Genomic DNA, 20,920 nt, shown 5'->3' on the forward strand with positions numbered 1-20,920 from the left:
CTGACAAGGGACAGACCTGTGTGTAAACAACACTGGTCTCTCTCCTGCCAGCAAGGACATGCTGCTTTGTATTAGTCTGCACAGCATGTCTCCCTAGTAAAACACACACAGCACATCATGTAAAACACACACAGCACATCATGTAAAACACACACAGCACACAGTTAACCCTTTGATCGCCCTAGATGTTAACCCCTTCCTGCCCAGTGTCATTAGTATAGTGTCAGTGCTTTTTATTAGCACTGATAACTGTATTAGTGTCATTGGGATGTCAGTGGCAGTTAGCTGTTCCCACCCAGTGTCACAATGTCTGCCACAGTCCCGCAGTCCCGCTATAAGTCGCTGATCGCCGCCATTACTAATATAGAAAAAATTTTAAAAAAAATTCCAGTATACATACTGCTATTTGTAGACGCTATAACTTTCACGTAAAGAAAATAATTTACATGTATTGGGATTTTTTTTTTAGCAAAGAATATATTTTGGCCTAAATTTCCGAAGAAATTTGATTTTTAAATTTTTTTTACTGGATATGTTTTATAACAAAAATTCCAAAATATTTTTTTTTCACAATTGTCAATTGTTTTTTGTTTATAGCGCAAAAAAAAATATGCACCGGTGATAAAATACCACAGAAAGAAAGCTCTATTTGTGGGGGAAAAAAGGACATACGTTTCATTTATGTATAGCGTTGCATGACCGCGCATTTGTCAGTTAAAGTAACACAACCCTGTATTGCAAAAAATGGCCCGGTTAGAAAGGGAGGGAAATCTTCTGGAAATAGTGGGAAATAGTGGTAATCTCTATTTAGAAACACAAACTCTACCAGAAATGTTGGATATCTCTTCTTCTGGACATGGGACACACTCATAGCAGCATTTGTGAACAGAAGATCCAAACTTTTTTCTGCTGCCAGGTAAGCAGGGTTCTGAGCATCGAGATACTGGGACCTGAAATTCAGATATTATTATTATTATTTTGTATAGGTCTACCATATCCCATGAGACTATGCAAACTAAAAGGTGTCGAAAAAAAAAGTTTATTTATATCAATATGTGAATATTAAAAAATGTGTTGCCCATAATAAAGTGTCCAAAAAATATGTAGATTCCAATTGAAGAAATGAATAAAAATTCTTTAGTGCCAAAAATAATACTTCCACCATCCACCAGTGAAAAAACCAACATCCACCGCACTCACCAGATATTGGTGAGTATTGCGCCTTCTAGGATTATTATGGGCTCCTAAACCCCCTTTAAGACCTCCAGAGTTCCTTTCCACCACAAGGTATAAGATATTCCTCCTCTCGCTCCTGCCTTTTCCTCTCTCCAACTCCACAGCAGTGCAGGGAAAAGAAATACCAATAGTGTAATACTGCTAATAAACTGTGTTATATCAAAGAACCGTTTGTCAGACCACTCACATTTCTCATGATCATGAACAGCGTTTATTGCTTTTGCCACAGAATCACAGGTTCCACAGTTTGAAGCCGAGACCTCACAGCCTGATCCAACAGCAGGATGACAGGATACAGGATACCATTCAATATTGAACCAAGATGGCCGCTTGGAACGCACCACTCAGCGTGTGTTCCACTCACCGGAAATGACGCGGGACGTACGGACAGCCAACCAGAAGTGCGTTGACGCGTTTCGCCCCACCCACAGGGCGTTCTCAAGACGGTCTTGTGGCCATGGAGGTGATTAGAACAAGTGAATCCTGTAATTTGGAAGGATGGCCTAATACTTTTTGCCAATATAGTGTCTCCATTTCTAGTCAGTGAGGCAACAGTAACTCAAATAACCACTTGTTACAACCAAGGTATGCAGAATACCATCTCTGAATGCACAACACATTGAACCTTGAAGCAGATGGGCTACAGCAGCAGAAGACAACACCGGGTGCCACTCCTGTCAGCTAAGAACAGGAAATGGGGGCTACAATTCGCACAGGCTCACCAAAATGGAACAAAAGAAGATTGGAAAAATGTTGCCTGGTCTGATCAGACTCGATTTAAGCTGCAACATTCAGATGGTAGAGTCAGAATTTGGTGTTAACAACATGAAATCATGGATCCATCCTGCCTGTATCAATGGTTCAAGCTGGTGGTGGTGGTGTAATGGTGTGGCGGTATTTTCTTGGCACACTTTGGGCCCTTTAGTCCTAATTGAGCAACATTTAAATGCCATGGGCTCCCTGATTAAAGTTGGTGACCGTGTCAATCCCTTTCTGATTACAGTGTCCTCATCTTCTGATGGCTACTTCCAGCAGGATAATGTCACAAAGCTCAAATAATCTCAAACTGGTTTCTAGAACATGACAATGAGATCCCTGTACTCCAATGGCCTCCACAGTCCCCAGATATCAATCCAATAGAGGATCTTTGGGATGTGGTGGAACGGGAGATTCACATCACTGATGTGCAGCCGACAAATCTACAGCAACTGCGTGATACTATCATGTCAATATGGAACAAAATCTCTGAGGAATGTTTCCAACACCTTGTTGATTCTATGCCACGAAGAATGAAGGCAGTTCTGAAGGCAAAAGGGGGTCCAACACGGTACTAGCAAGGTGGACCTAATAAAGTGGCCGGTGAGTGTATATCATGGACTTACCTCATTGCCAAGCTTCCATGTTATGGCTTTAGTATTCATTTGTAATTGCTGATCTTCTGGTGCCCAGGATGTAAAATTTCCCACATCATTATAAATCATAGTGTCATTATCCTTAAATACCCAATTTAGTATTTTGTAATGATAAACAAATTCTCCGTATTCATTAAAAAATGATCTTGGCTCGAGTAATCCAAATTCATATTTAATTTCTTTTAAAAGATGATACAACTTCTATTTGAATATAGAAAGATAAAACGTGTTAAGTAAAGAAAAGCAACAGGACAAAGGAAAATCAATATTTATATCCAGCCCTCAGTGTCCATCAGATTATCTCCTGATCTTGTAAGAAAATAATCAATATACTTAGTTGTCACAAACTGAGCATAGTGGAGTGAGCTGGACCCTACTCTGACTATGTCTGGGTTCCCTGAGGAGTGGAGTCTGAAGAACGGGCAATATTCACTAGGGACCCCTCACAGAGGTTTGGACTATTTCCTAAGGTTGCTTCCCCAGATACTAGCAGACTGAGGAGGAAGAAGCCATAGGACCACTAGCAGGGACCACTAGCAGAGACGATCAGAACACTAGAGAGAAAACTGAGATACTGGTGGACAGTCGTATATCATATTAGGGACAGATCAAGCAGTGTTTGCAGGGAGAGCTAGTTGCTGCTGTTGATTGCTGAAATCTTATACTGTATATTTACAGTAAGTCAAAGACACACCTAAAGGAATTCATAAAGAGTGTTTATGACACCAGACACCTTCTTATGGCTATAGAAACTGCCCGATGCCTGATATCAATCAAAAGTAGAAAGTGGACATGTGGGGGAACTAGTATCTCAGCGTCCCCATCATCCACTGTGGCATCATTTCATATCGTTGGCGTTCATTTCATATACACGTTGGTCCAAGTAGAATCAAAACATTTTACAGTTTTTTTGAAAGATTGTTGTATATTAGTTTTCGATTGGATTCGTTATTCATATATGAATTTTTCAAAGCTAAGAATTGCATTAGACTGTGGAACTGAACTGACTGACTGACAATTACAAATGCAATTTAAATCCCAACTTTACTTGAATCTGAATTATAGAACAAATTTGAAAATTTAATTTTTTACCATCATTACAAATTTTTTTGGACTCATTGCCATCTGTTGCTATGTCTTTTCAGAGATTCAAATACATCTGAATCTCTGAAAATCAAACTTTTGTCCAAAAATTGATTTGTTACAAAACTAAACACACATGTCTAGTCGGCTGTAAAGTCAACAACATCATTAACAACCAGTGACAGGTAGAAGGGGAGGCAGTAGACGCAACAAATCTGCCACTCGGCTACACAGCAGAGGACAGAGACAGACACAAGTCTTATACACCTCCACTTTCATTATCTACAAACTGAAGGTAATTATTTTTTAATTTGGTACATTAATGGCACCACTTTGTAAAACTGTCATTATTAATACCTTCCTGAATCTTCTGCACATGTTGACAACACTATCAAAACAGAAGGCAGGGCTTTTTGAAGCAGCCACAGGTTATTTGAAAGGGTTGTACCTCCAAAAAAGTGCTGGTAGGCATTTGTTGAGTCCTGTAGCAAGTCTTGTGGGCTGGTATGATCCAGGAGAGGGGAGGGGGAGGGCACACATTTGTTCCCCACTCTTCTGGCCATCCAGACTGCTTGATCAGATTAAGGCTCTGATATGGATTTTTAAGGCGACTGCACAGTTTATTCGTGTTTTTTGGAGGGTTTTTTGCATGAAAAAATCTATACCAGATCCAAAGGGTGTGTTATGGATTTCCTGGGAAACCGCATACATTTGGTTCCTTTATTTTTTAGTGGGTAACCCCCTTAAAATTCCAGACTCAAAGTATGTTTCTTATGGCTTTTTTTAAAATAAAAAACATATTATACTTAACTGATTTATACAATTGCACAGAGCAGCCCCAATCCTCCTTTTCTTGGGCCCCTTGCTGCCACTCATGGCTCAGTCCCCGCCGAGTGTCCTCAGAGCAAGCCTCTTGCTCTGGGAACACTCATGCATGCTCACTCCAGAGCCAGCCCTGTAAGTCCATAAGACATACAGAGTGCATCTTGGCCCCACCGCCGGCTCCCTCCTCACTGGCTGTGATTGACAACAGCGGGAGCCAATGGCTCCCCCTGCTATGCCTGAGCCAATGAAGAGGGAAATAGCTAGGAGAGCAGCTGCTCTCATTTACATTGGTGGATTGAGATTGGGCTCAGGTAAGTATTGGGGGAAGGGGGGTGGGACGAGGGGGGAGCTGGACACTGAATGTTTCTACCTTCATCCATAAAATGCTTATAGGTAAAACACCTTCAACCTTTATAACCAGTTTATTTGCTGAAAAATGACATTTAATTTCTAGCATCCTTAAAAACAAAATAATAAAAAACACACTCCAAACAACAACAGAAACAACACCCGTCCAAAGCTCCCTCAAAATACATATCAGACACTTAGAGGGGTCTGTGAGCTGTTTAGAAAGAAAAGCTGGTACTGAAGTGTAATTTAAAATACTTTTGTAAATGTCAGTGATGCAGCTCATTCTGTACATCACAGAGATGCACCTCTTAACAGGCAGGATTAGGGCACCCCCAGGCATGTTATTTAAAGGAAATGGCCATTTTTTAATATTTCACTTTAAGCATTTAAATAAATTACAGCTTCTGGCTGAATGGAATTTTAAAGATTTATTTTTGTCTTGTTACATGTTCCCCAGTGCAGTGCCCACCTCCCATGCTATTTTGTATACACCCCTTTCCTACATTATAAGCCCATGAAAATGAGCATTTTTAATTTGTCAGATTTGGGTTTGACCATCTGAACTTCTTTAAAGCTCTCCGAACAACACTTAAACAGAAAGACACACTCTCAACACTTTACATATATTCTACACTATACTGCCAAAAGTATTGGGATGCCTGACATTACACGCACATGAACTTTAATGCCATCCCAGTCTTAGTCCGTAGGGTTCAATATTGAGTTGGCCCCGCCCTTTGCAGCTATAACAGCTTCAACTCTTCTGGGAAGGCCGTCCACAAAGTTTAGGAGGGTGTCTATGGGAAGGTTTGACCATTCTTCCAGAATCGCATTTGTGAGGTCAAACACTGATGTTGCACAAGAAGGCCTGACTTTCAGTCTCCGCTCTAATTCATCCCAAAGGTATTGTGTCGGGTTGAGGTCAGGACTCTGTGCAGGCCAGTCAAGTTCCTCCACCCCAAACTCTCTTATCCATGTCTTTATGGACCTTGCTTTATGCCTGTGTTGGAACAGGAAGGGACTATCCCCAAACTGTTCCCATAAAGTTGGCACCATGAAATTGTCCAAAATGTTTTGGTATGCTGACACCTTAAGAGTTCCCTTCACTGGAAATGAGGGGCCAAGTCAACCCCTGAAAAACAACCTCACACCATTATCCCTCCTCCACTAAACTTACACTTGGCATAATTGCAATCAGGCAATTAACGTTCTCCTAGCAAGCGCCAAACCCAGACATGTCCTTAGGATTGCTAGACAGAGAAGCGTGATTGGTCACTCCAGAGAACACATCTCCACTGCTCTAGAGTCCAGTGGAAGCATACTTTGCACCACTGCATTCAAAGCTTTACACTGCAGTTGGTGATGTAAGGATTGGATGCAGCTTCTCGGCCATGGAAACCCATTCCATGAAGCTCTCTACGCACTGTTGTTGTGCTAATCTGAAGGCCACACCAAGATTGAAGGTCTTCAGCTTTTGACTCTGCAGACAGCTGGCAACTTCTGCGCACTTCAGCATGCGCTGACCCCTCTCTGTCATTTTTCATGGCCTACCACTTGGTGGCTGAGTTGCTGTTGTTCCCAGTTGCTTCCACTTTGTTATAATCCCACTAACAGTTGAGCGTGGAATATTTAGTAGCCAGGAAATGTCACGGATGGACTTATTGCACAGGTGGCAACCTATCACGGGACCATGCTTGAATGCACTGAGCTCCTGAGAGCGACCCATTCTTTCACCAATGTTTGTAGAAGCAGTCTGCATGCCTAGGGGCTTGATTTTATACACCTGTAGCCATGGAGGGAATTGGAACACCTAAATTCAATGATTTGGATCTTTTTGGCAATATAGTGTATATGTATAGGGTGTAGCTGAAAACACATTTTAGTGCCAGATCATACCAGTGCAATTTCAATCACACCTGAAATTGCATCTAATGAGTGTGAATGTCAGTGTCTTGACATGTGCGATTTGCTGCAGCGCAATTTCTAAAGTAGTTCTTGCATTACTTTTTCTGCAGTTTTGTTGCGATTTCACATACATAGAATATAATGGAAATTGCACTGCAAATTGCAAGAAATTGTTGAAAATCTTCACAAGTAGAAATAAAGTCTTCATAAATCGCCTCTGAAATCACTCTGAAATTGCACACAAATCTCACAATTTTAAATCGCAGCGGTGTGACTGATGACTGAGGGATTGAATATTTGAAATTTGACCATATTGCTTTTTTATTTTATACTTTTCCAAAAAAAAAGAGAGTACTCTACCTTGTGCCTGTAAGGTTGTTTTGTACACAATGTTCCTTTATAGATCAGGTTCATATAATGCAGTACTTCAGCCATAGCTTTCACTGCATAATAAATTCGTGGAGAGAGTCCTTGATGCACAAAAGGAAATAAATTTGGAAACATTTCTTCTATTATACAATCAGTATAGTTAAGTGGACATGATATGGTACTATTTTCATTTTCTTTGTTTGCAGACATACACTTTGCAATTGATAAAATATGGATGTCTCTAAATGAATTAGTTAAGCTAAAAGTCTTGTCGATTCCATCAAAAAAATGTTCTTTATTTGGGATGAATAAAGGGTATAAATCCACAGCCAAGCTACCATTAAAGGCAGGTATTGGATTATCTCCAGAAAAGCTCAAATACCTCAGAGGAGGAAAGATAAATGTTTTTTCAAAGCTAGTACTTTCATCATGTAAATACATAAAAAATACACTCTGACTGATAAGTGATCCACATATTACAATTACTTTAGCTTTAGAGTCTTTAATAACAGAGATATCACGTTTTTTAGCACGGTCTATATCAATGTCATCAGCAAACATATAAGACCCAATTGATATTGTATATTCCACACAAATACTGTTACTTTTCATGTACTTTATTAATATCTCTTTATCTTTGTGTCCGGCATCATCTTGTGATGCAATTATTCCAACCCACGTCCAGCTAAAATGTTTCATCAACTTAATAACAGCCATATAATGAACGTGGTCATTCTGAACTGTCCGGAATACATGAGGATAGAGAAGCCTGTTGGTTAGAGAATAGTCCGTAGCTCCATAACTGATCTATAGAACAGAAAAAGAGACATTATTACCAGTAGATCGCAGCCAAGTGACTGGTAGATGGTGGTCAGGGATTGCTGACCCCCCCATCCCAGAGCATCAAACAGAGTGCAATGCTACTTATAAAGCTGGATCTGTAGTAAGGAGCAAGAGCCGCATAAGCCGATGCCTCTATCATACACATATCATGGCTTCAACAAGTGCACTATAGGAATGAGATTTAGATTTGCCTGATGATGAATTTGCAATGATTTTCCAGGATTCAAATTCTCCTCAAACTGGTACATTTTGGGTAAAGTTTGCACTGGATGAAATTTGGCTTCCACCCATAATGCGCTCTGAACTAGGGATGCACCAATACCCTTTTTTTTTCAGCAAGTACACATTGTACTTGCCTGTACCGATTACCAATACTTTGTGGTGCGATTTGCGTCTATACAAAATGTATGGAAGCAAATTGTACTGCAAAGAATAGAATGCGATTCCTGTCCAAAATCACATGTGGTTTCCCCATGGCTCCTGTGTGAATCCAGGCTTGTCATAGTCTGAGTTCATACAGAAGTAGTGCAGGGAGGTTTCCCGCAGCAGAGTGTGGGCATGTGGGGATATCTACTATGGTGGCAGATGCTCCATATTCTCAGTGGTGGGAGAGGAGAGGAAGTGGTGGGGATTTGAAATTCACACCGCTTTCTCTCCTCTCTTTGCAGAGATAACAGTTCGAGCTAGAGGGTTTTTGATTGGTCAGCACCATCACATGGACAGTGCTATCCAGTCAGATGCTATCTAACCTACACTGTCATTGTGGCAAGGAGAGGAGAGAAAGCGGTGTAGATTTCAAATCCCCAGACCTGTGAAGTGGTTTTCTCTCCTCTACTTGCAGGAATGACAGTACAGACAAGACGGCATTTGATTGGTCAGCACCGTCCATGTGAGGATGCTGACCAATCAAAAGCCCTATAGCCCAAACTGTCATCCCTGCAAGGAGAGGAGGGAAAGCGGCAGGGATTTTAAATCCCCATCACTTCCTCTCCTACCACTGAGAATATAGAGCATCTGCTTCCATAGTCTATATCCACAATCGTCAACTCTTCTCTCAACATGGGATGCATGCAGGGAGGTTTCCCACATTGCTTCTGTGTGAACTCAAGCAATAAATAGCCTGGGTTCACACAGGAGCAGTGGGGAAACCACATGCGATTTTGACAGGAATCCTATTCCTGTTCAAATCAAAATTATAATCTTTGCGGTGCAATTTCTATTGACGCAAATTGCACCGCAAAGTATCCGTTTCCAGTATCAGGAGCATTTTCACGAGTATGATTACTCATGTATACTAAAGTGGTATTTTAGTGTTTTAAGTTTTTGGGGTATCATCATTTTTTTTGTGTTGACTTTGAATTTGGGGTCAAAAAAGCACATGCCTTTAATTTCCTGTCAATCTGCTCTGGTAGGTGCCTGTTGTTTAGAGAAAGATGCTTAATCAAATACAAAATGCAAAAAATACAAAAAGTGCAAAAGCAATGAACACAGCATGTTCTGCACTTTCATAGAATAGAACAGTCTAGGGGTGTCTTTTTGTTACTTTATTGAAGATTTAACCTTGAATGAGGTGAAGGGTGCATGGGATACCCCAAATTGCAGAACTTACCTCTTTTCTTCTCTCTTTCTCTCATTAAGCTGCACAAAAAGCCCCACATGACTTTGTACTTCTAACAGGTGACTAGGTCTTCTTTCCAAAAACGAAAACAAGAGCTACACAGAGTGACTAAGGCCCTGCACTCAAGTCGTTTACTCACAGGATCATTGGTCGCCTCCTTCCATTATCCACTAGGCACTTTTTAGTGAGGGAAACACTGACTCACACTATCACAGGACACCTGGACACTCTTTGTTTCAACTTCCTCCTGGTAATCTCCAGTGAAAGCCAAAATAACTCCAAGTCCAGACTTAGCAAATAGACCCCCAGCTTTAGCTCCACCTGGGACCTCAATGTCTTCTGAATAGCACCTCAAGCAATCCTGCCCAAGGGGCAGAGACCCTGCACAAGGGTCTCCTCCAGCAGGACTGGGCCCAGGGAGGCCTTACTCCTGCCCCATGCCTTAGACTATGTCAGGGCTCCGGGTATGACCAGAGGTATGTGAACTGACGCAGGGAAATGCAGGCTTCAGATATGTTATAAACAATATAATTTATTAATACTAACAATACAAAACGCAGTGCAATACTAAAACATAAACACAGTGCAAACGAACCAAACCACCCACAGATAACAATATATACAATGCAAGCGTAGTCAGGTAGGCCGGGTCAATAACAATCGGGCAGGTAGGAACAGGAGGAGCAGGCAGAGAGTAGTCAGGTCATGAGCTGGGTACAGCAACTAACGGGCAGGTAGGTACAGGGGGTCAGGCAGAGAATGGTCGGGGTCACAAGCCAGGGATCAAACAGAAGAAGTCAACAGAGGTCAGGATCAGGCAGGGTCGGCAACGAGTCAGTCAGGCAGGAACAGGAACAGAAACAGGAACAGGAACAGGAACAGGAATGCATTTAACAAGATACAGGGGCCCATGGAAAAACACACACCAAGGCACAGACTGCAGGTCTGGCCATCCCTTAAATACACCTGCAATCAGCCTCAGGTGTTTGGCTGACTGCAGGGTTGAGTCTCTGATTGCTGAGAGCACCCGCTGGCCAGCCCTGGTACTGCAGCCCACAAGGCAGGTGAGTCCCACCATTATTGGCAAGTTCATTCCTGACAGACTATTTATGGGTTCTCCAGCCACCTACTGGACACACCTCCCCAGGGATTAGCAGGATCACCATAAATATTCAGACTGCTCTCCTATCCTTCCTCCCACTATAATTAGAGAATCATCTAGAATACAGAGGAAAGCAATCATAGCAGCAGCTTGTGAAACACTGAGCAAGCCAGAATAATGACCCCCGCCTCCACTGATTACAGAAGAGCTATACTAAATTTTCCTAACATCCTGTACTAACTAGGAAGGTGCTACACTTGCAAAGACTTTGCTATTCTGGGCAGGGCCTCACAGTGAAACCTGTGAACAAGGGGGGAGGGGCATTTTATCAAGTAGGATGCAATCAGGGGGATGGGGGTTTAATTAAAGACAGCATACTAAATATAATTGTCCTTTATACTTAACATCCGGAGGAGTTCCGTTCACAAAGCAGTTATTTTTACAATCATTTCAGTTGCATTGATTGAAATGCATGTTCTCATTGGCTTTATTTGATTAGAATTTTGCACATGATGGAAAGATAAAAGGCTTAGCATCTACCTGTGTATATCCATAGAGTCCCAGTATCTCTGCCATTGGAATTGTTGTCACTGAACAAAGATCTCCAATGAAACCCACCAGTTCAGCTTCTTTAGAACATGAATAATTAGGGACTGTCTTCCGTGGTCCAGATAAAATCCTTAGAACATTCCTGACAGCAAAACTAGGATGCAAATTTGAATCCAGCACATGAAATCCAAGTGAAATATTGGGCAAAATTGTTGGATTCTCATTAACATCACGTATAGCAGAAAGAAAAGCAAGAACATTTATAATTGTATCACTATCAAATCTGTAAAGAAAAATATATTTGTATTGAATAAGCATACATTTTACAATGGACTTACACCAACTGGCCTCTGATGGCCTCTCCTACATCTCTGACAAAACAAACACTCGTCTTGGTGGCACAGAGACACATTAAGCTATACGCTAGTAGATTTTCAAGCAATATTTGAAAACAAAAATTTGTTCAAAAATTCTCAGCGCATTCATTGACTTGGTGAATGTTGTTCGAAAGTAGTTCAAAATTTCCTTTGTGGTTTTTGTTTGGTAAAGCCTATTTGTTCCAAAATAGAATGCTAAAATCATAGTTATCACTGTGGTTAAAACAAACATCGATTTGACCCCATTAATGATTAGAAGATCAAAGAATTTTCTAAAAAATTAAATTTTTCAAACAAAATTCTATTTGTGTATATCCAGCTTAAGTGTCTGGCTTGTCAAAGGTGCTGGAGGGGAGGAGAAATTGTAGGCCACTACACACATGTTCACTAAATGTTGTCTAACACTTTTAAGTATAACTGGATTTAAATTCAGATCATTTTTTATGTTCAGTAAGGAATGAATAACCACTTCAAAATAGATTTTGACTTAAAAGATTTAGAGAGTGAAAAAGTGAAGTGATGTGGCAATGATGGGGTTGGTGGCTTAGCAGTCTTACTATCTATAAATGAAATAGAAGCACTCACCAGAAAGCCTCCCGGTTCCAAGTATTCCAACTAGCCTTCAGTTTTGCCTCCTCCCAAGCCACACCCCACTAATCTATTTCACCTGATGATGGGCCTGACCTTTACGATGACATGATCACAGGGTCCCCCCGTCTAGTTTTATTTGTGTGCCATATATTAAGCAATGGTAGCTAAGACTATGGTATTGAATGGTATTTCCCATTGAGATCACATATATGGCAAATAATAATGGTGACAGAGATGAGAGTATCCCTGCAATGACCTTTAGTGATCTCCCTGACAAGAAGTATTTGATCCAGCTAAGCCCCCTAGACCACAGATCATATATATATACACTACTGTGTATACATACACACACACACTATATATATATATATATATATATATATATATATATATATATATATATATATATATATATATATATATAAATATTGTACTACAAATATTGTATTATACCGTATATACTTTGAGGAAAATAATTTCAGGCATGTTTGGTATTTTCTAATATACAGTATTTCTTGTCAAGATGGTAGGAGAAGGGGGGTGGAGCATGACCATGGGACTTCATGGATGCATGATCTAGAAGCTTCAATGGGGATCTGCAACACTGCTAATAGCTCCAGATTCAGCCCACACATCACTCCCGAGCAGCAGGATGTCTACAGGCACATTGACCCACCAGCCAGAGGGACCAGAACACCTGAAGCGGCTCCCTGACTTCTTTCAGGGGACAGACATGATGGCGGCTCAAGATGGAGGAGAGGAGGTTGACACGATGCACTCCTAGCACCCAGAGCATAGATACCTCTGCAAATTCTGTAGAGAGAAGACAAAAGCACCTGCTGTCTCTCCTGCTGCTTCTCCCGACTCCAGAGGGCCAGTGAGTAAAGAACAGATGACCTCAGCTGATGACACAATTACAGACACACATCACACAGCACAACAACCTTTGGCAGAGTTTCCTGCCACAGACCAAACCGCTTCATAATCCACAATTAAAGAAATGCTGCCCTCCTTAAAAAGTAACCCCCAGGAGGATCTCCACAAATTCCCAAACTGATCAAGTGGAAGAAAGAGTTGATATTGTTGAAAGAAAATTAACGGGATTTGCAGATATACAATAGCTTAGTAGATGACTTTCTTGATTACAACATGGATATCCAGTGGCTAAAAAACAAAATAATTTGAAATTCCGAGGAAACCCGGAATCTGTCACATTTTCAGAACTCATTCCATATCTGCAGCAGTTGCTAAAAGCCTTTGCTGTGAAAATCCTAAAGATTTTGTTATTGACAGAGACCATAGATTGGCTAAACCTGCTGTGTTACCTGACTTGATTCCTAGAGACGTAATTCCCAGAATTCATTTCTTCCCTACTAAAGAAAGGGCCTTTGTAGCTGTCAGGAAACTGGGGAAACTCCCAGACTCCTTTTTGAAATTTCAAGTCTTTGCTGACCTGTCTGCCGCAACTATGCAGCAACGTAAAAAATTCACTTCCTTAACTGGTCACCTGCAGGAACGCAACATCTCCTATCAGTGGGGATTTCCTACCAAAATAACCATTACACACCAGGGACAAACATGCGTCCTGCATTCTCCAGAAGATGAAGGAAAATTACTGTATCAATGGGGTCTTATCATCAATAACATATGCAAACCTAGTCACTCTAAACCTCCTAAATGATTCTCAAGAGATTGATCCCCTGTTGGATCCATGTGATGTGTTTCCTGAACTACACACTTGTAATATTGTTAATGCCTTCTTAAGTTTCTTCAGGCACATCTTACTTATAAACATGATCCCAATAAGCTGAGCTCTACTGAATTCCATATCCCCCACTTCTATGAGTTGCATAGTTCACATTATTCTTGCGCTCTGAAATCTAAGATACCATTTAAAGTTCTTATTAGTGGATATTTCCTGCTGATTATTTTTCTTTTGTTTATCTACTTTTATGTTTCTTTTATGAAGACAGAGTACACTAGAATTGTTATTTACTGGTGTTCTACCTCTATGGTTATTACTATCTCTGATGCCATACAACTGACTATACTGTACATCTATATGACTGGTTGATTGCTATCTCCCCTTTTGAGTTGTTCCAAGCTTCTAATGTCATTTCAATATGTGCTTTAAAATTACACCCCTTAACGTAAAAAAAAGACCTTAATAGGCCATATAAGTGATCCATGTTGTGGAGGAAAGCTCTCTCTCAAAAATGCAACATTTTCGTATTATAATTCAACACATCAACATGGAGATGCTTTGAGGGAAGTGGTGACGGATCTAGCTCATGGCTGCACACTATAAGAGCTCCGCTCACAGAAGGAAGGGCTCCCTCCCCACCGCTCACACAGCCACTGACAGTTGTACATCCCCGACACACTCCAGGATGTCTTCTCAGCAGAAAGAGTGTCTTCAGCCTCAGAAACTGTCCACTTTCTTCCCACAACAAAATGGTATAGGCGGCCGCACACAGGGCACACATGCTGTGGCTTCAGCTTCTCCTGGACACTTCCCAGGCAGTGCTAAGAACCCTCAGCCCCCTCCAGTTGTATCATCTTCTGACTCCTCCACTCCTTCAATCCAGAGCCCAGTGATATCCAAGGTTCAGTTGTCACAGGGCATAAGTGCTGCCTGCAACTCTGCATCTACAGAGTTGAATGACAGACAAGAACATAAGGGCAGTGTTACTCCTCTTTCAGATCCTATATCTGAGTTCCCTTTGTCCACTCAACCGATTCTGGACACCACATTGAAGGATACATTCTTATCCATGAGATCCTTTCTACAGACAGACATTTTGACATGTATGGAATGATTTAAGGAGGACATCAGGAGAGAGAATAGGTCAGATTGAATGCCTTGTGAGGGAGTTTGCATCATCCTTCATCAATCTCCTAGACTCTCATAATGAACACACTGACATATTGTCCTGGTTACAATTTAAAATAGTGGATCTGGAGGAAAGAACCCACCACAATCATTTTTAAATAAGCGGCATTCCTGCTACAACTCAATGGGACAAACTACCTGCCCATGTCCATGACCTTTTCCACAATCTCCTCTCTACATTGGTGGATGCAGAAGTCTCAGTGGATAGAATGCACTGAATTCTTAAGTTTTCACATTTATCCATCAAGGTCAATAGAGATGTGATATTGAGGGTCCGCTTTTTCCACATGAAACAGAAAATTGTGGATGCCTTTTGCATACCAGTAGTCATCCCGGAAAAATATTCTATGCTACGTGGGTTCCCAGAATTGTCCCAGCATGCTCTCCAGCAAAAGAATAATCTGCTGCTAGTACCTAAAACTTTAAGGAACCAATAAAATCATTTATCGGTGAGGTAACTCGACAAAGCTCATTATTTTAAATAATGGCTCTGAAGTGATTGTTTCATCTTTAGATGATGGTCTACAGCTGCAGAGCTACCATCTTCTACCTACCATATTATATATATTCAGAACTGTACTGATTCCTCTTTCATTGTCTTTTTTTGCAAAACAACAATGGTAAAAAAAACAGATTTAAATCCTTGATTCTATACAGATCTAAAATAGCTGCTGATATGGGAGTCCTGGATCTCAAGGCTTATCACCAAGCAGTGATCCTAGATCAACTCAAATATTGGTGGTCACCGACTGCAGACCATATTTGCACTTTCATTGAATGTTCATTATTGGGATCATCCTCGCAGGGTACATTGGGTGCTATATTACTAGGCCTATGACCTCATCGATTTTTGTTATTTCACCATAAGGGCAGCAATGTCTACCTTCTACAAATATTAACACCTCCGGTCCATCCTAGTGAATCTTGTACATGGAGAGTCTCATATTCCCAATGTTTTTTTTTATCCTTTTATGAAAACGCATCTCACAAAAGCAAAGGCATCTTTTTTCTTCTTTTCTTTTGTCATTAGCAACAATCTCTTCTCAATTAAGCCATCTTCCGTAGAAGTATGGGAATCTGAGCTCTCAGAAACCTTTGAGAGGAAAGGACACCCAGCCTTTTAGTGTCTGTCCCAGTACTCCTGATACAATGGCTTACAGGGCTGGGAAACAACTGAGTTCTTTTTTTTTTTTTTCTTCCAAAAAATTTTTATTGAAATATGAAAGGCATAACAAGTCATATACAAATACGGATCGCAGTCCGCGCAAGTCTTTAAGCAAGTTCACCCGTAACGCAGACGGGATCAGAACATGTAAGTACATTGTAACTCAACCTGAAGTACAGTCCTAAAGGGAAGGCGTCGTATATATCCATAGCAATGATGTTATCAGTATGTAATTTATAGAGATACGGGGTACATTAGTCCTTGTGTAGGGAGATCTCAAAAAAAAAGGACTGTGAGGTGTAAAATAATAGTAGTGTCAACTCAAGGCATATATGTCCTAGGTTTCCGTATCTGAACATTGTAGATTAGTTTTGAGGAGTATTGTTACACCTGTGTGTCTATAAGTACTCTGTACCTTATGAAAAATATAGTTAGTTAGAATATGATAAAGAGGTGAAACAGAGAAAAAAAAAAAAAGACGGGAAAGAGACGAGCAAGGGAATAGAGGAAGAGTATGAGGGGAAATATCATAGTGGGGTAAGGAGGGACAAAGGGGACGAATACAGAGGGAGAGAAAAAAAAAAAAGGGGGGGGAGGATGAGGTTTATAACTAAGTAGGCACAACCAAACTAGTCAGATCAATAAGCAGCTTCCAGGCTGAAACAGATTCAATCTTTACTTAGAAATACAATTTCGTTAAAGTCTCACAATGGAACTATTCCTGAGGTGAACTTTCTAGGGGTTTCCGTGTCTCCAAATCTCTACTCGCTCATTCCTTCATTAGACAATGATAAGTATCAGTAGTTTGGAAATGAGTCCAACACGCCCAAGTCTTCCTGAATCTCTCGGGGTGTTCTTTTGCCACTGAAATCAGCTCCTCCATCTCTGCGATCCTGATGATCCTAAGAATCCACTCTCGCACGGTGGGAACATAGTCCGATCGCCAATGAACCGGAATACACTGCCTTGCCGCATTAATCATGTGTAAAGCAAGCGACCTACGATAAGTCCTCACAGAAAGTGAGGAGTGATGAAGTAGACATTGTGCTGGGGTAAAGTCTAGGGTGTATGTAGTTACTTGTGTGATTATGTCCAAAACTTTTCTCCAGAAGGGCTGCAGCCGCGGACAATCCCACCAGATATGTAGAAGAGTACCTGTTGCCCGGGAACATCTCCAGCATAGATCTGAGGCATTAGGATCAAATTTATGAATCACAGACGGAACTCTGTACCATCTGGAAAATAATTTATAATTGCCTTCTTGTGTAGAGACACATATGGAACCTTTATGCATATATTCGTAAATGTGGTCCCAGTCCTCTGGTGAGATTGGAAGTTGTAGGTCACGTTGCCAGGCTGAACAGGTCTTCCGCGAGTGAGATGTGATAGTATTTTCAAGATAGGAATAGAGCTTAGATATCACATGCATCTGGGGGATGTCCGTAAAGCAGAGCTTCTCGAATGCAGTAAGCGGTCTTGAATAGTCTTTTAGATGTGGGGAGTTACGTAAAAAATGGTGGATTTGTCTATACATCCACGGTGTTAGTGTAAGGGATGGCCACGCCTTTGCAATGTCTTCACTAGATAAGAGCTTAGAATCTTTGAAGAATTGACTTACTGTGAGATTGTCATCACGGTTATACCCAGCGAGAAAGGTCGGAGAAATCCCTGGAATAAAGTCCGGATTCAATTTGATCGGAGTAAGAGGGCTCGGAAAGGAAGAAAGTTCTTTTTTCTGGAACAACTGAGCACTACAGCATAGTGTGGGACCTATAAGTGGGTGTTCTCGAAACTCGGAAGGGACGTGAGAGGTTTTCAGCCACGGGGAGGTGGAGAGTGGTATCTTTGAGAAATCAGCCTCCAAACCCACCCAAACCTTACGAATGTGGTTTGTGGTCCAGTCCACTATTCTGGCTAGGTGACAGGACCTGTAATAACGGTCAATATCCGGAAGTCCTATACCTCCACTCTTCTTGGGCATGGTGAGTTGGGCGAAGCTAATCCTTGGGCGTTTATTATACCAAAGAAAGGAGGTACAGAGCGTTCTGTAAGATTTGAAGAATGAGTTTGGTAATTGAATTGGTATCGTCTGCATTAGATATAATATTCTGGGGAGCACGTTCATCTTAAGTATAGCCGCCCTACCAAACCAAGAAAACCAGGGTTTATTTCATGTCTGTAGGTCTTTGGAGATGTCACGTAAGAGGGGTAGAAAATTTTTTGCATATAATTCCAAAAGATGTGTTGGTAATTGGATTCCTAAATAAGTGATCACTTCACGTTGCCAGGTAAAAGGAAAATTTGATGTCGCTTGTCTAATCACATCCGGAGTTAATGATACATTAAGTGCTTGAGATTTAGAAAAATTGATTTTAAAGTTAGCCAAGTACTGAAATAGTTTGAAATCTTGAAGCAAGTTAGGTAGCGTGATATGTGGGTCTGTTAGGAATAGAAGTATATCATCAGCAAAGGCTGCCACTTTATGCAGTTTGCCATTGATCAAAATCCCCTTGATGTTAGCATTATCTTTAATGCAATTCAATAGAGGTTCCAATGTAAGGATAAATAGGAGGGGTGATAAGGGGCATCCCTGTCTGGTCCCATTGCCGATTGAGAAAGAGTCCGAAAGGCGACCATTAACGCGCACCCGCGCTGTGGGGGCTATATATAGAGACATAATAAAAGTCAAAAAGCGCAAAGGCAGTCCCAAGCCAATCAAAACTGCCTCCAGATAATCCCATGCTAGCCTGTCAAACGCCTTTTCGGCATAACTGAGTTCTTTATTGTAATGTGCAGAACACATCTGGGTTTAATAAACATGAATAAAGTTTGTGTGCTAAATCTGAAACCCCATTGAAGTCAATATGTGCTGAATGTTAAAAACAGACTAGACTAATAGGTAAGAAATTATCAAACAAATGGCATAGGGGGCTGGACACTGCCCTTGGGGGTATTTAAAAAAAATTAAATTCCATTTAGCAGAGAGCATCAATTTTAGCAGTGCTTAAAGTTAAACATTAAAAATGCAAAACTCCATTAAACACCACGCCTGGAAGATACCCTGACCCTGCCTCTGAAATGGCATATCATTGTGAGGTATTCAACCTACTAGCAATACTTACATAGAGGACTGTTGGCTGTCAACTGCCAAAAAAATGGCAGCTCTCATCTTCTTTGTCAGTCTGTAAACAAACAGTCAACGATTCCATTCACCTATACCAGACCCGCATCTTAAGTGCCTGATATAAATGTTGGCCAGGAATAGGGGACATGTGTACCCCCCTCCTGATCCTGAACCAGGAGTCTGAGATAGATCTCAGGTGAGCACTTCTTCTCAGGCTCCTGGTCGTGCCATCAGTGGTTTAAAAGAGAAAGAGACGGAGCTTTCGTGTTTACTCTATTCATATATCTCAGGCTCCTGAAAAAACACTTGAAAGAAGGACTTTTATTCCTCTATTTCCCAGATTATGTATGTGAAGGATTAGGATACAGGCTTGTTTTGTCATTAACGATTCTTTACATAATAATTCATTTTATAAGTGATTGATTTTATTGTTTAAAACTGGGTGGTGGTACGAATTATATTTATATCCACTTGCGGACCACCAGCAATGTACTGCGGACGGGCAGACGATTGTACACACTGGAAGTTTGTCAGCAGGTCCCAGCCAATGATTTATGGATGGGACCTGCTTGACAATCAACACGGGGCTCTGTACAGAGGGAACAATCTCTATACTTCTACTCCCTACAAAGCAGGGAGAAGAATCAAAGAGATTTATAGTAAAAAAGCAATCAGTGATCACATGATCGGGATCTTGCACAGACGTCCCGCCTGATGATCGGTGTTCCACTGTGTCCGGAGGACACAGCTGGCACAAGATCGCGGTGCTGTGCGCTCCCAGGGACCGCACACAACAGGGTGCGGGGAGGCCATTTATAAACGGCCACCTGACCCTGCACTGCCACCATCTGACCGTTTATATATATGGGCTGGACGGGAGATGGTTAATACATATGATAAAAAATAAAAACCCAGTGTTACTCAAATGCCACCAAAAGAAATCTATGTTTGTGTGAAATAATGTATCTACATTTATTTTGGGTACATTGTTCAGTGGTCTATTCTGTGATTGTGCTGCTCTAGGCAACACAAAAATCATGCACCCCCCAAATAAAATAAAAAAGGGAGAGAGAGAAAAAGCAGCTAGCCATCCCCAAAGCCACAGACAGAGAGAAGCATTCTTCCAGCACTCACCTGCACCTCTCCAGAATGAAAGCAGCCAGCCATCCCCAGTGTCGCCCTTAAGCAGGAATGAGAGTCGCCCTTTACCTACACCCTCCAGAAGCCCGCAGCCTCTCTCAGATCCCATGGCGGAGCTCATTCAGCGCCTCACCCGGTGCCCATCATCTGTCACCTGCCATGTTAGTCTCGTCTTCCATGGGGCAAATGCCTTTTTTGCTTAGCAGTAAATACGCCCCTGACAGTGTTGCATGACCGCACAATTACCAATAAAAGTAGCGTAGTGTTGAATATCAAAAAAATGGCCTGGCCATGAAGGGGGTAAAACCTTCCAAACTTGAAGTGGATATAGAAAGTG

At 41.3% G+C, this 20,920-nt stretch overlaps 2 protein-coding genes across 2 annotated transcripts in view; both read right to left on the reverse strand.

Moving 5' to 3' along the window:
* LOC149433197 (vomeronasal type-2 receptor 26-like) overlaps window positions 1-4,109 on the reverse strand; it is a 38,041-nt gene extending 33,932 nt beyond the window's left edge. Inside the window, exons 1-3 of the mRNA XM_089664534.1 lie at window positions 4,089-4,109; window positions 2,615-2,849; window positions 827-943 (exon numbers count right to left, since the gene is read on the reverse strand). Coding sequence (XP_089520660.1) covers window positions 827-943; window positions 2,615-2,849; window positions 4,089-4,109 — 373 coding nt within the window. The remainder of the gene's footprint in view (window positions 1-826; window positions 944-2,614; window positions 2,850-4,088) is intronic.
* Window positions 4,110-5,411: 1,302 nt separating this feature from the next.
* On the reverse strand, window positions 5,412-20,704 carry LOC149433198 (vomeronasal type-2 receptor 1-like). The gene is made up of 5 exons (XM_089664535.1): window positions 20,578-20,704; window positions 13,064-13,163; window positions 11,285-11,576; window positions 7,668-7,988; window positions 5,412-5,495 (listed from the first exon to the last, which is right to left on the reverse strand). The coding sequence occupies exons 1-5, from the start codon at window positions 20,702-20,704 to the stop codon at window positions 5,412-5,414; spliced, it is 924 nt and encodes a 307-aa protein (XP_089520661.1).
* Window positions 20,705-20,920: the final 216 nt, after the last annotated feature.

This window comes from Staurois parvus, unplaced genomic scaffold (genome assembly GCF_062004578.1).
Source record: "Staurois parvus isolate SC_StPar_1 unplaced genomic scaffold, SC_StPar_1.0 ptg001938l, whole genome shotgun sequence".
In the NCBI taxonomy this organism is placed as follows: domain Eukaryota; kingdom Metazoa; phylum Chordata; class Amphibia; order Anura; family Ranidae; genus Staurois; species Staurois parvus.

Bases quoted from the DNA above. Each gene is read 5' to 3' on its own strand.
- LOC149433198 (XM_089664535.1), bottom strand. From the start codon at position 20,704: ATGAGCTCCGCCATGGGATCTGAGAGAGGCTGCGGGCTTCTGGAGGGT. The intron at 13,164-20,577 runs GTGAGTGCTGGA...TTGTGTCATCAG, and splicing joins TTCATTCTGGAGAGGTGCAG to CTGAGGTCATCTGTTCTTTA. The intron at 5,496-7,667 runs GTAATTGTAATA...TTTCTGTTTAAG, and splicing joins TTAAAGACTCTAAAGCTAAA to TGTTGTTCGGAGAGCTTTAA.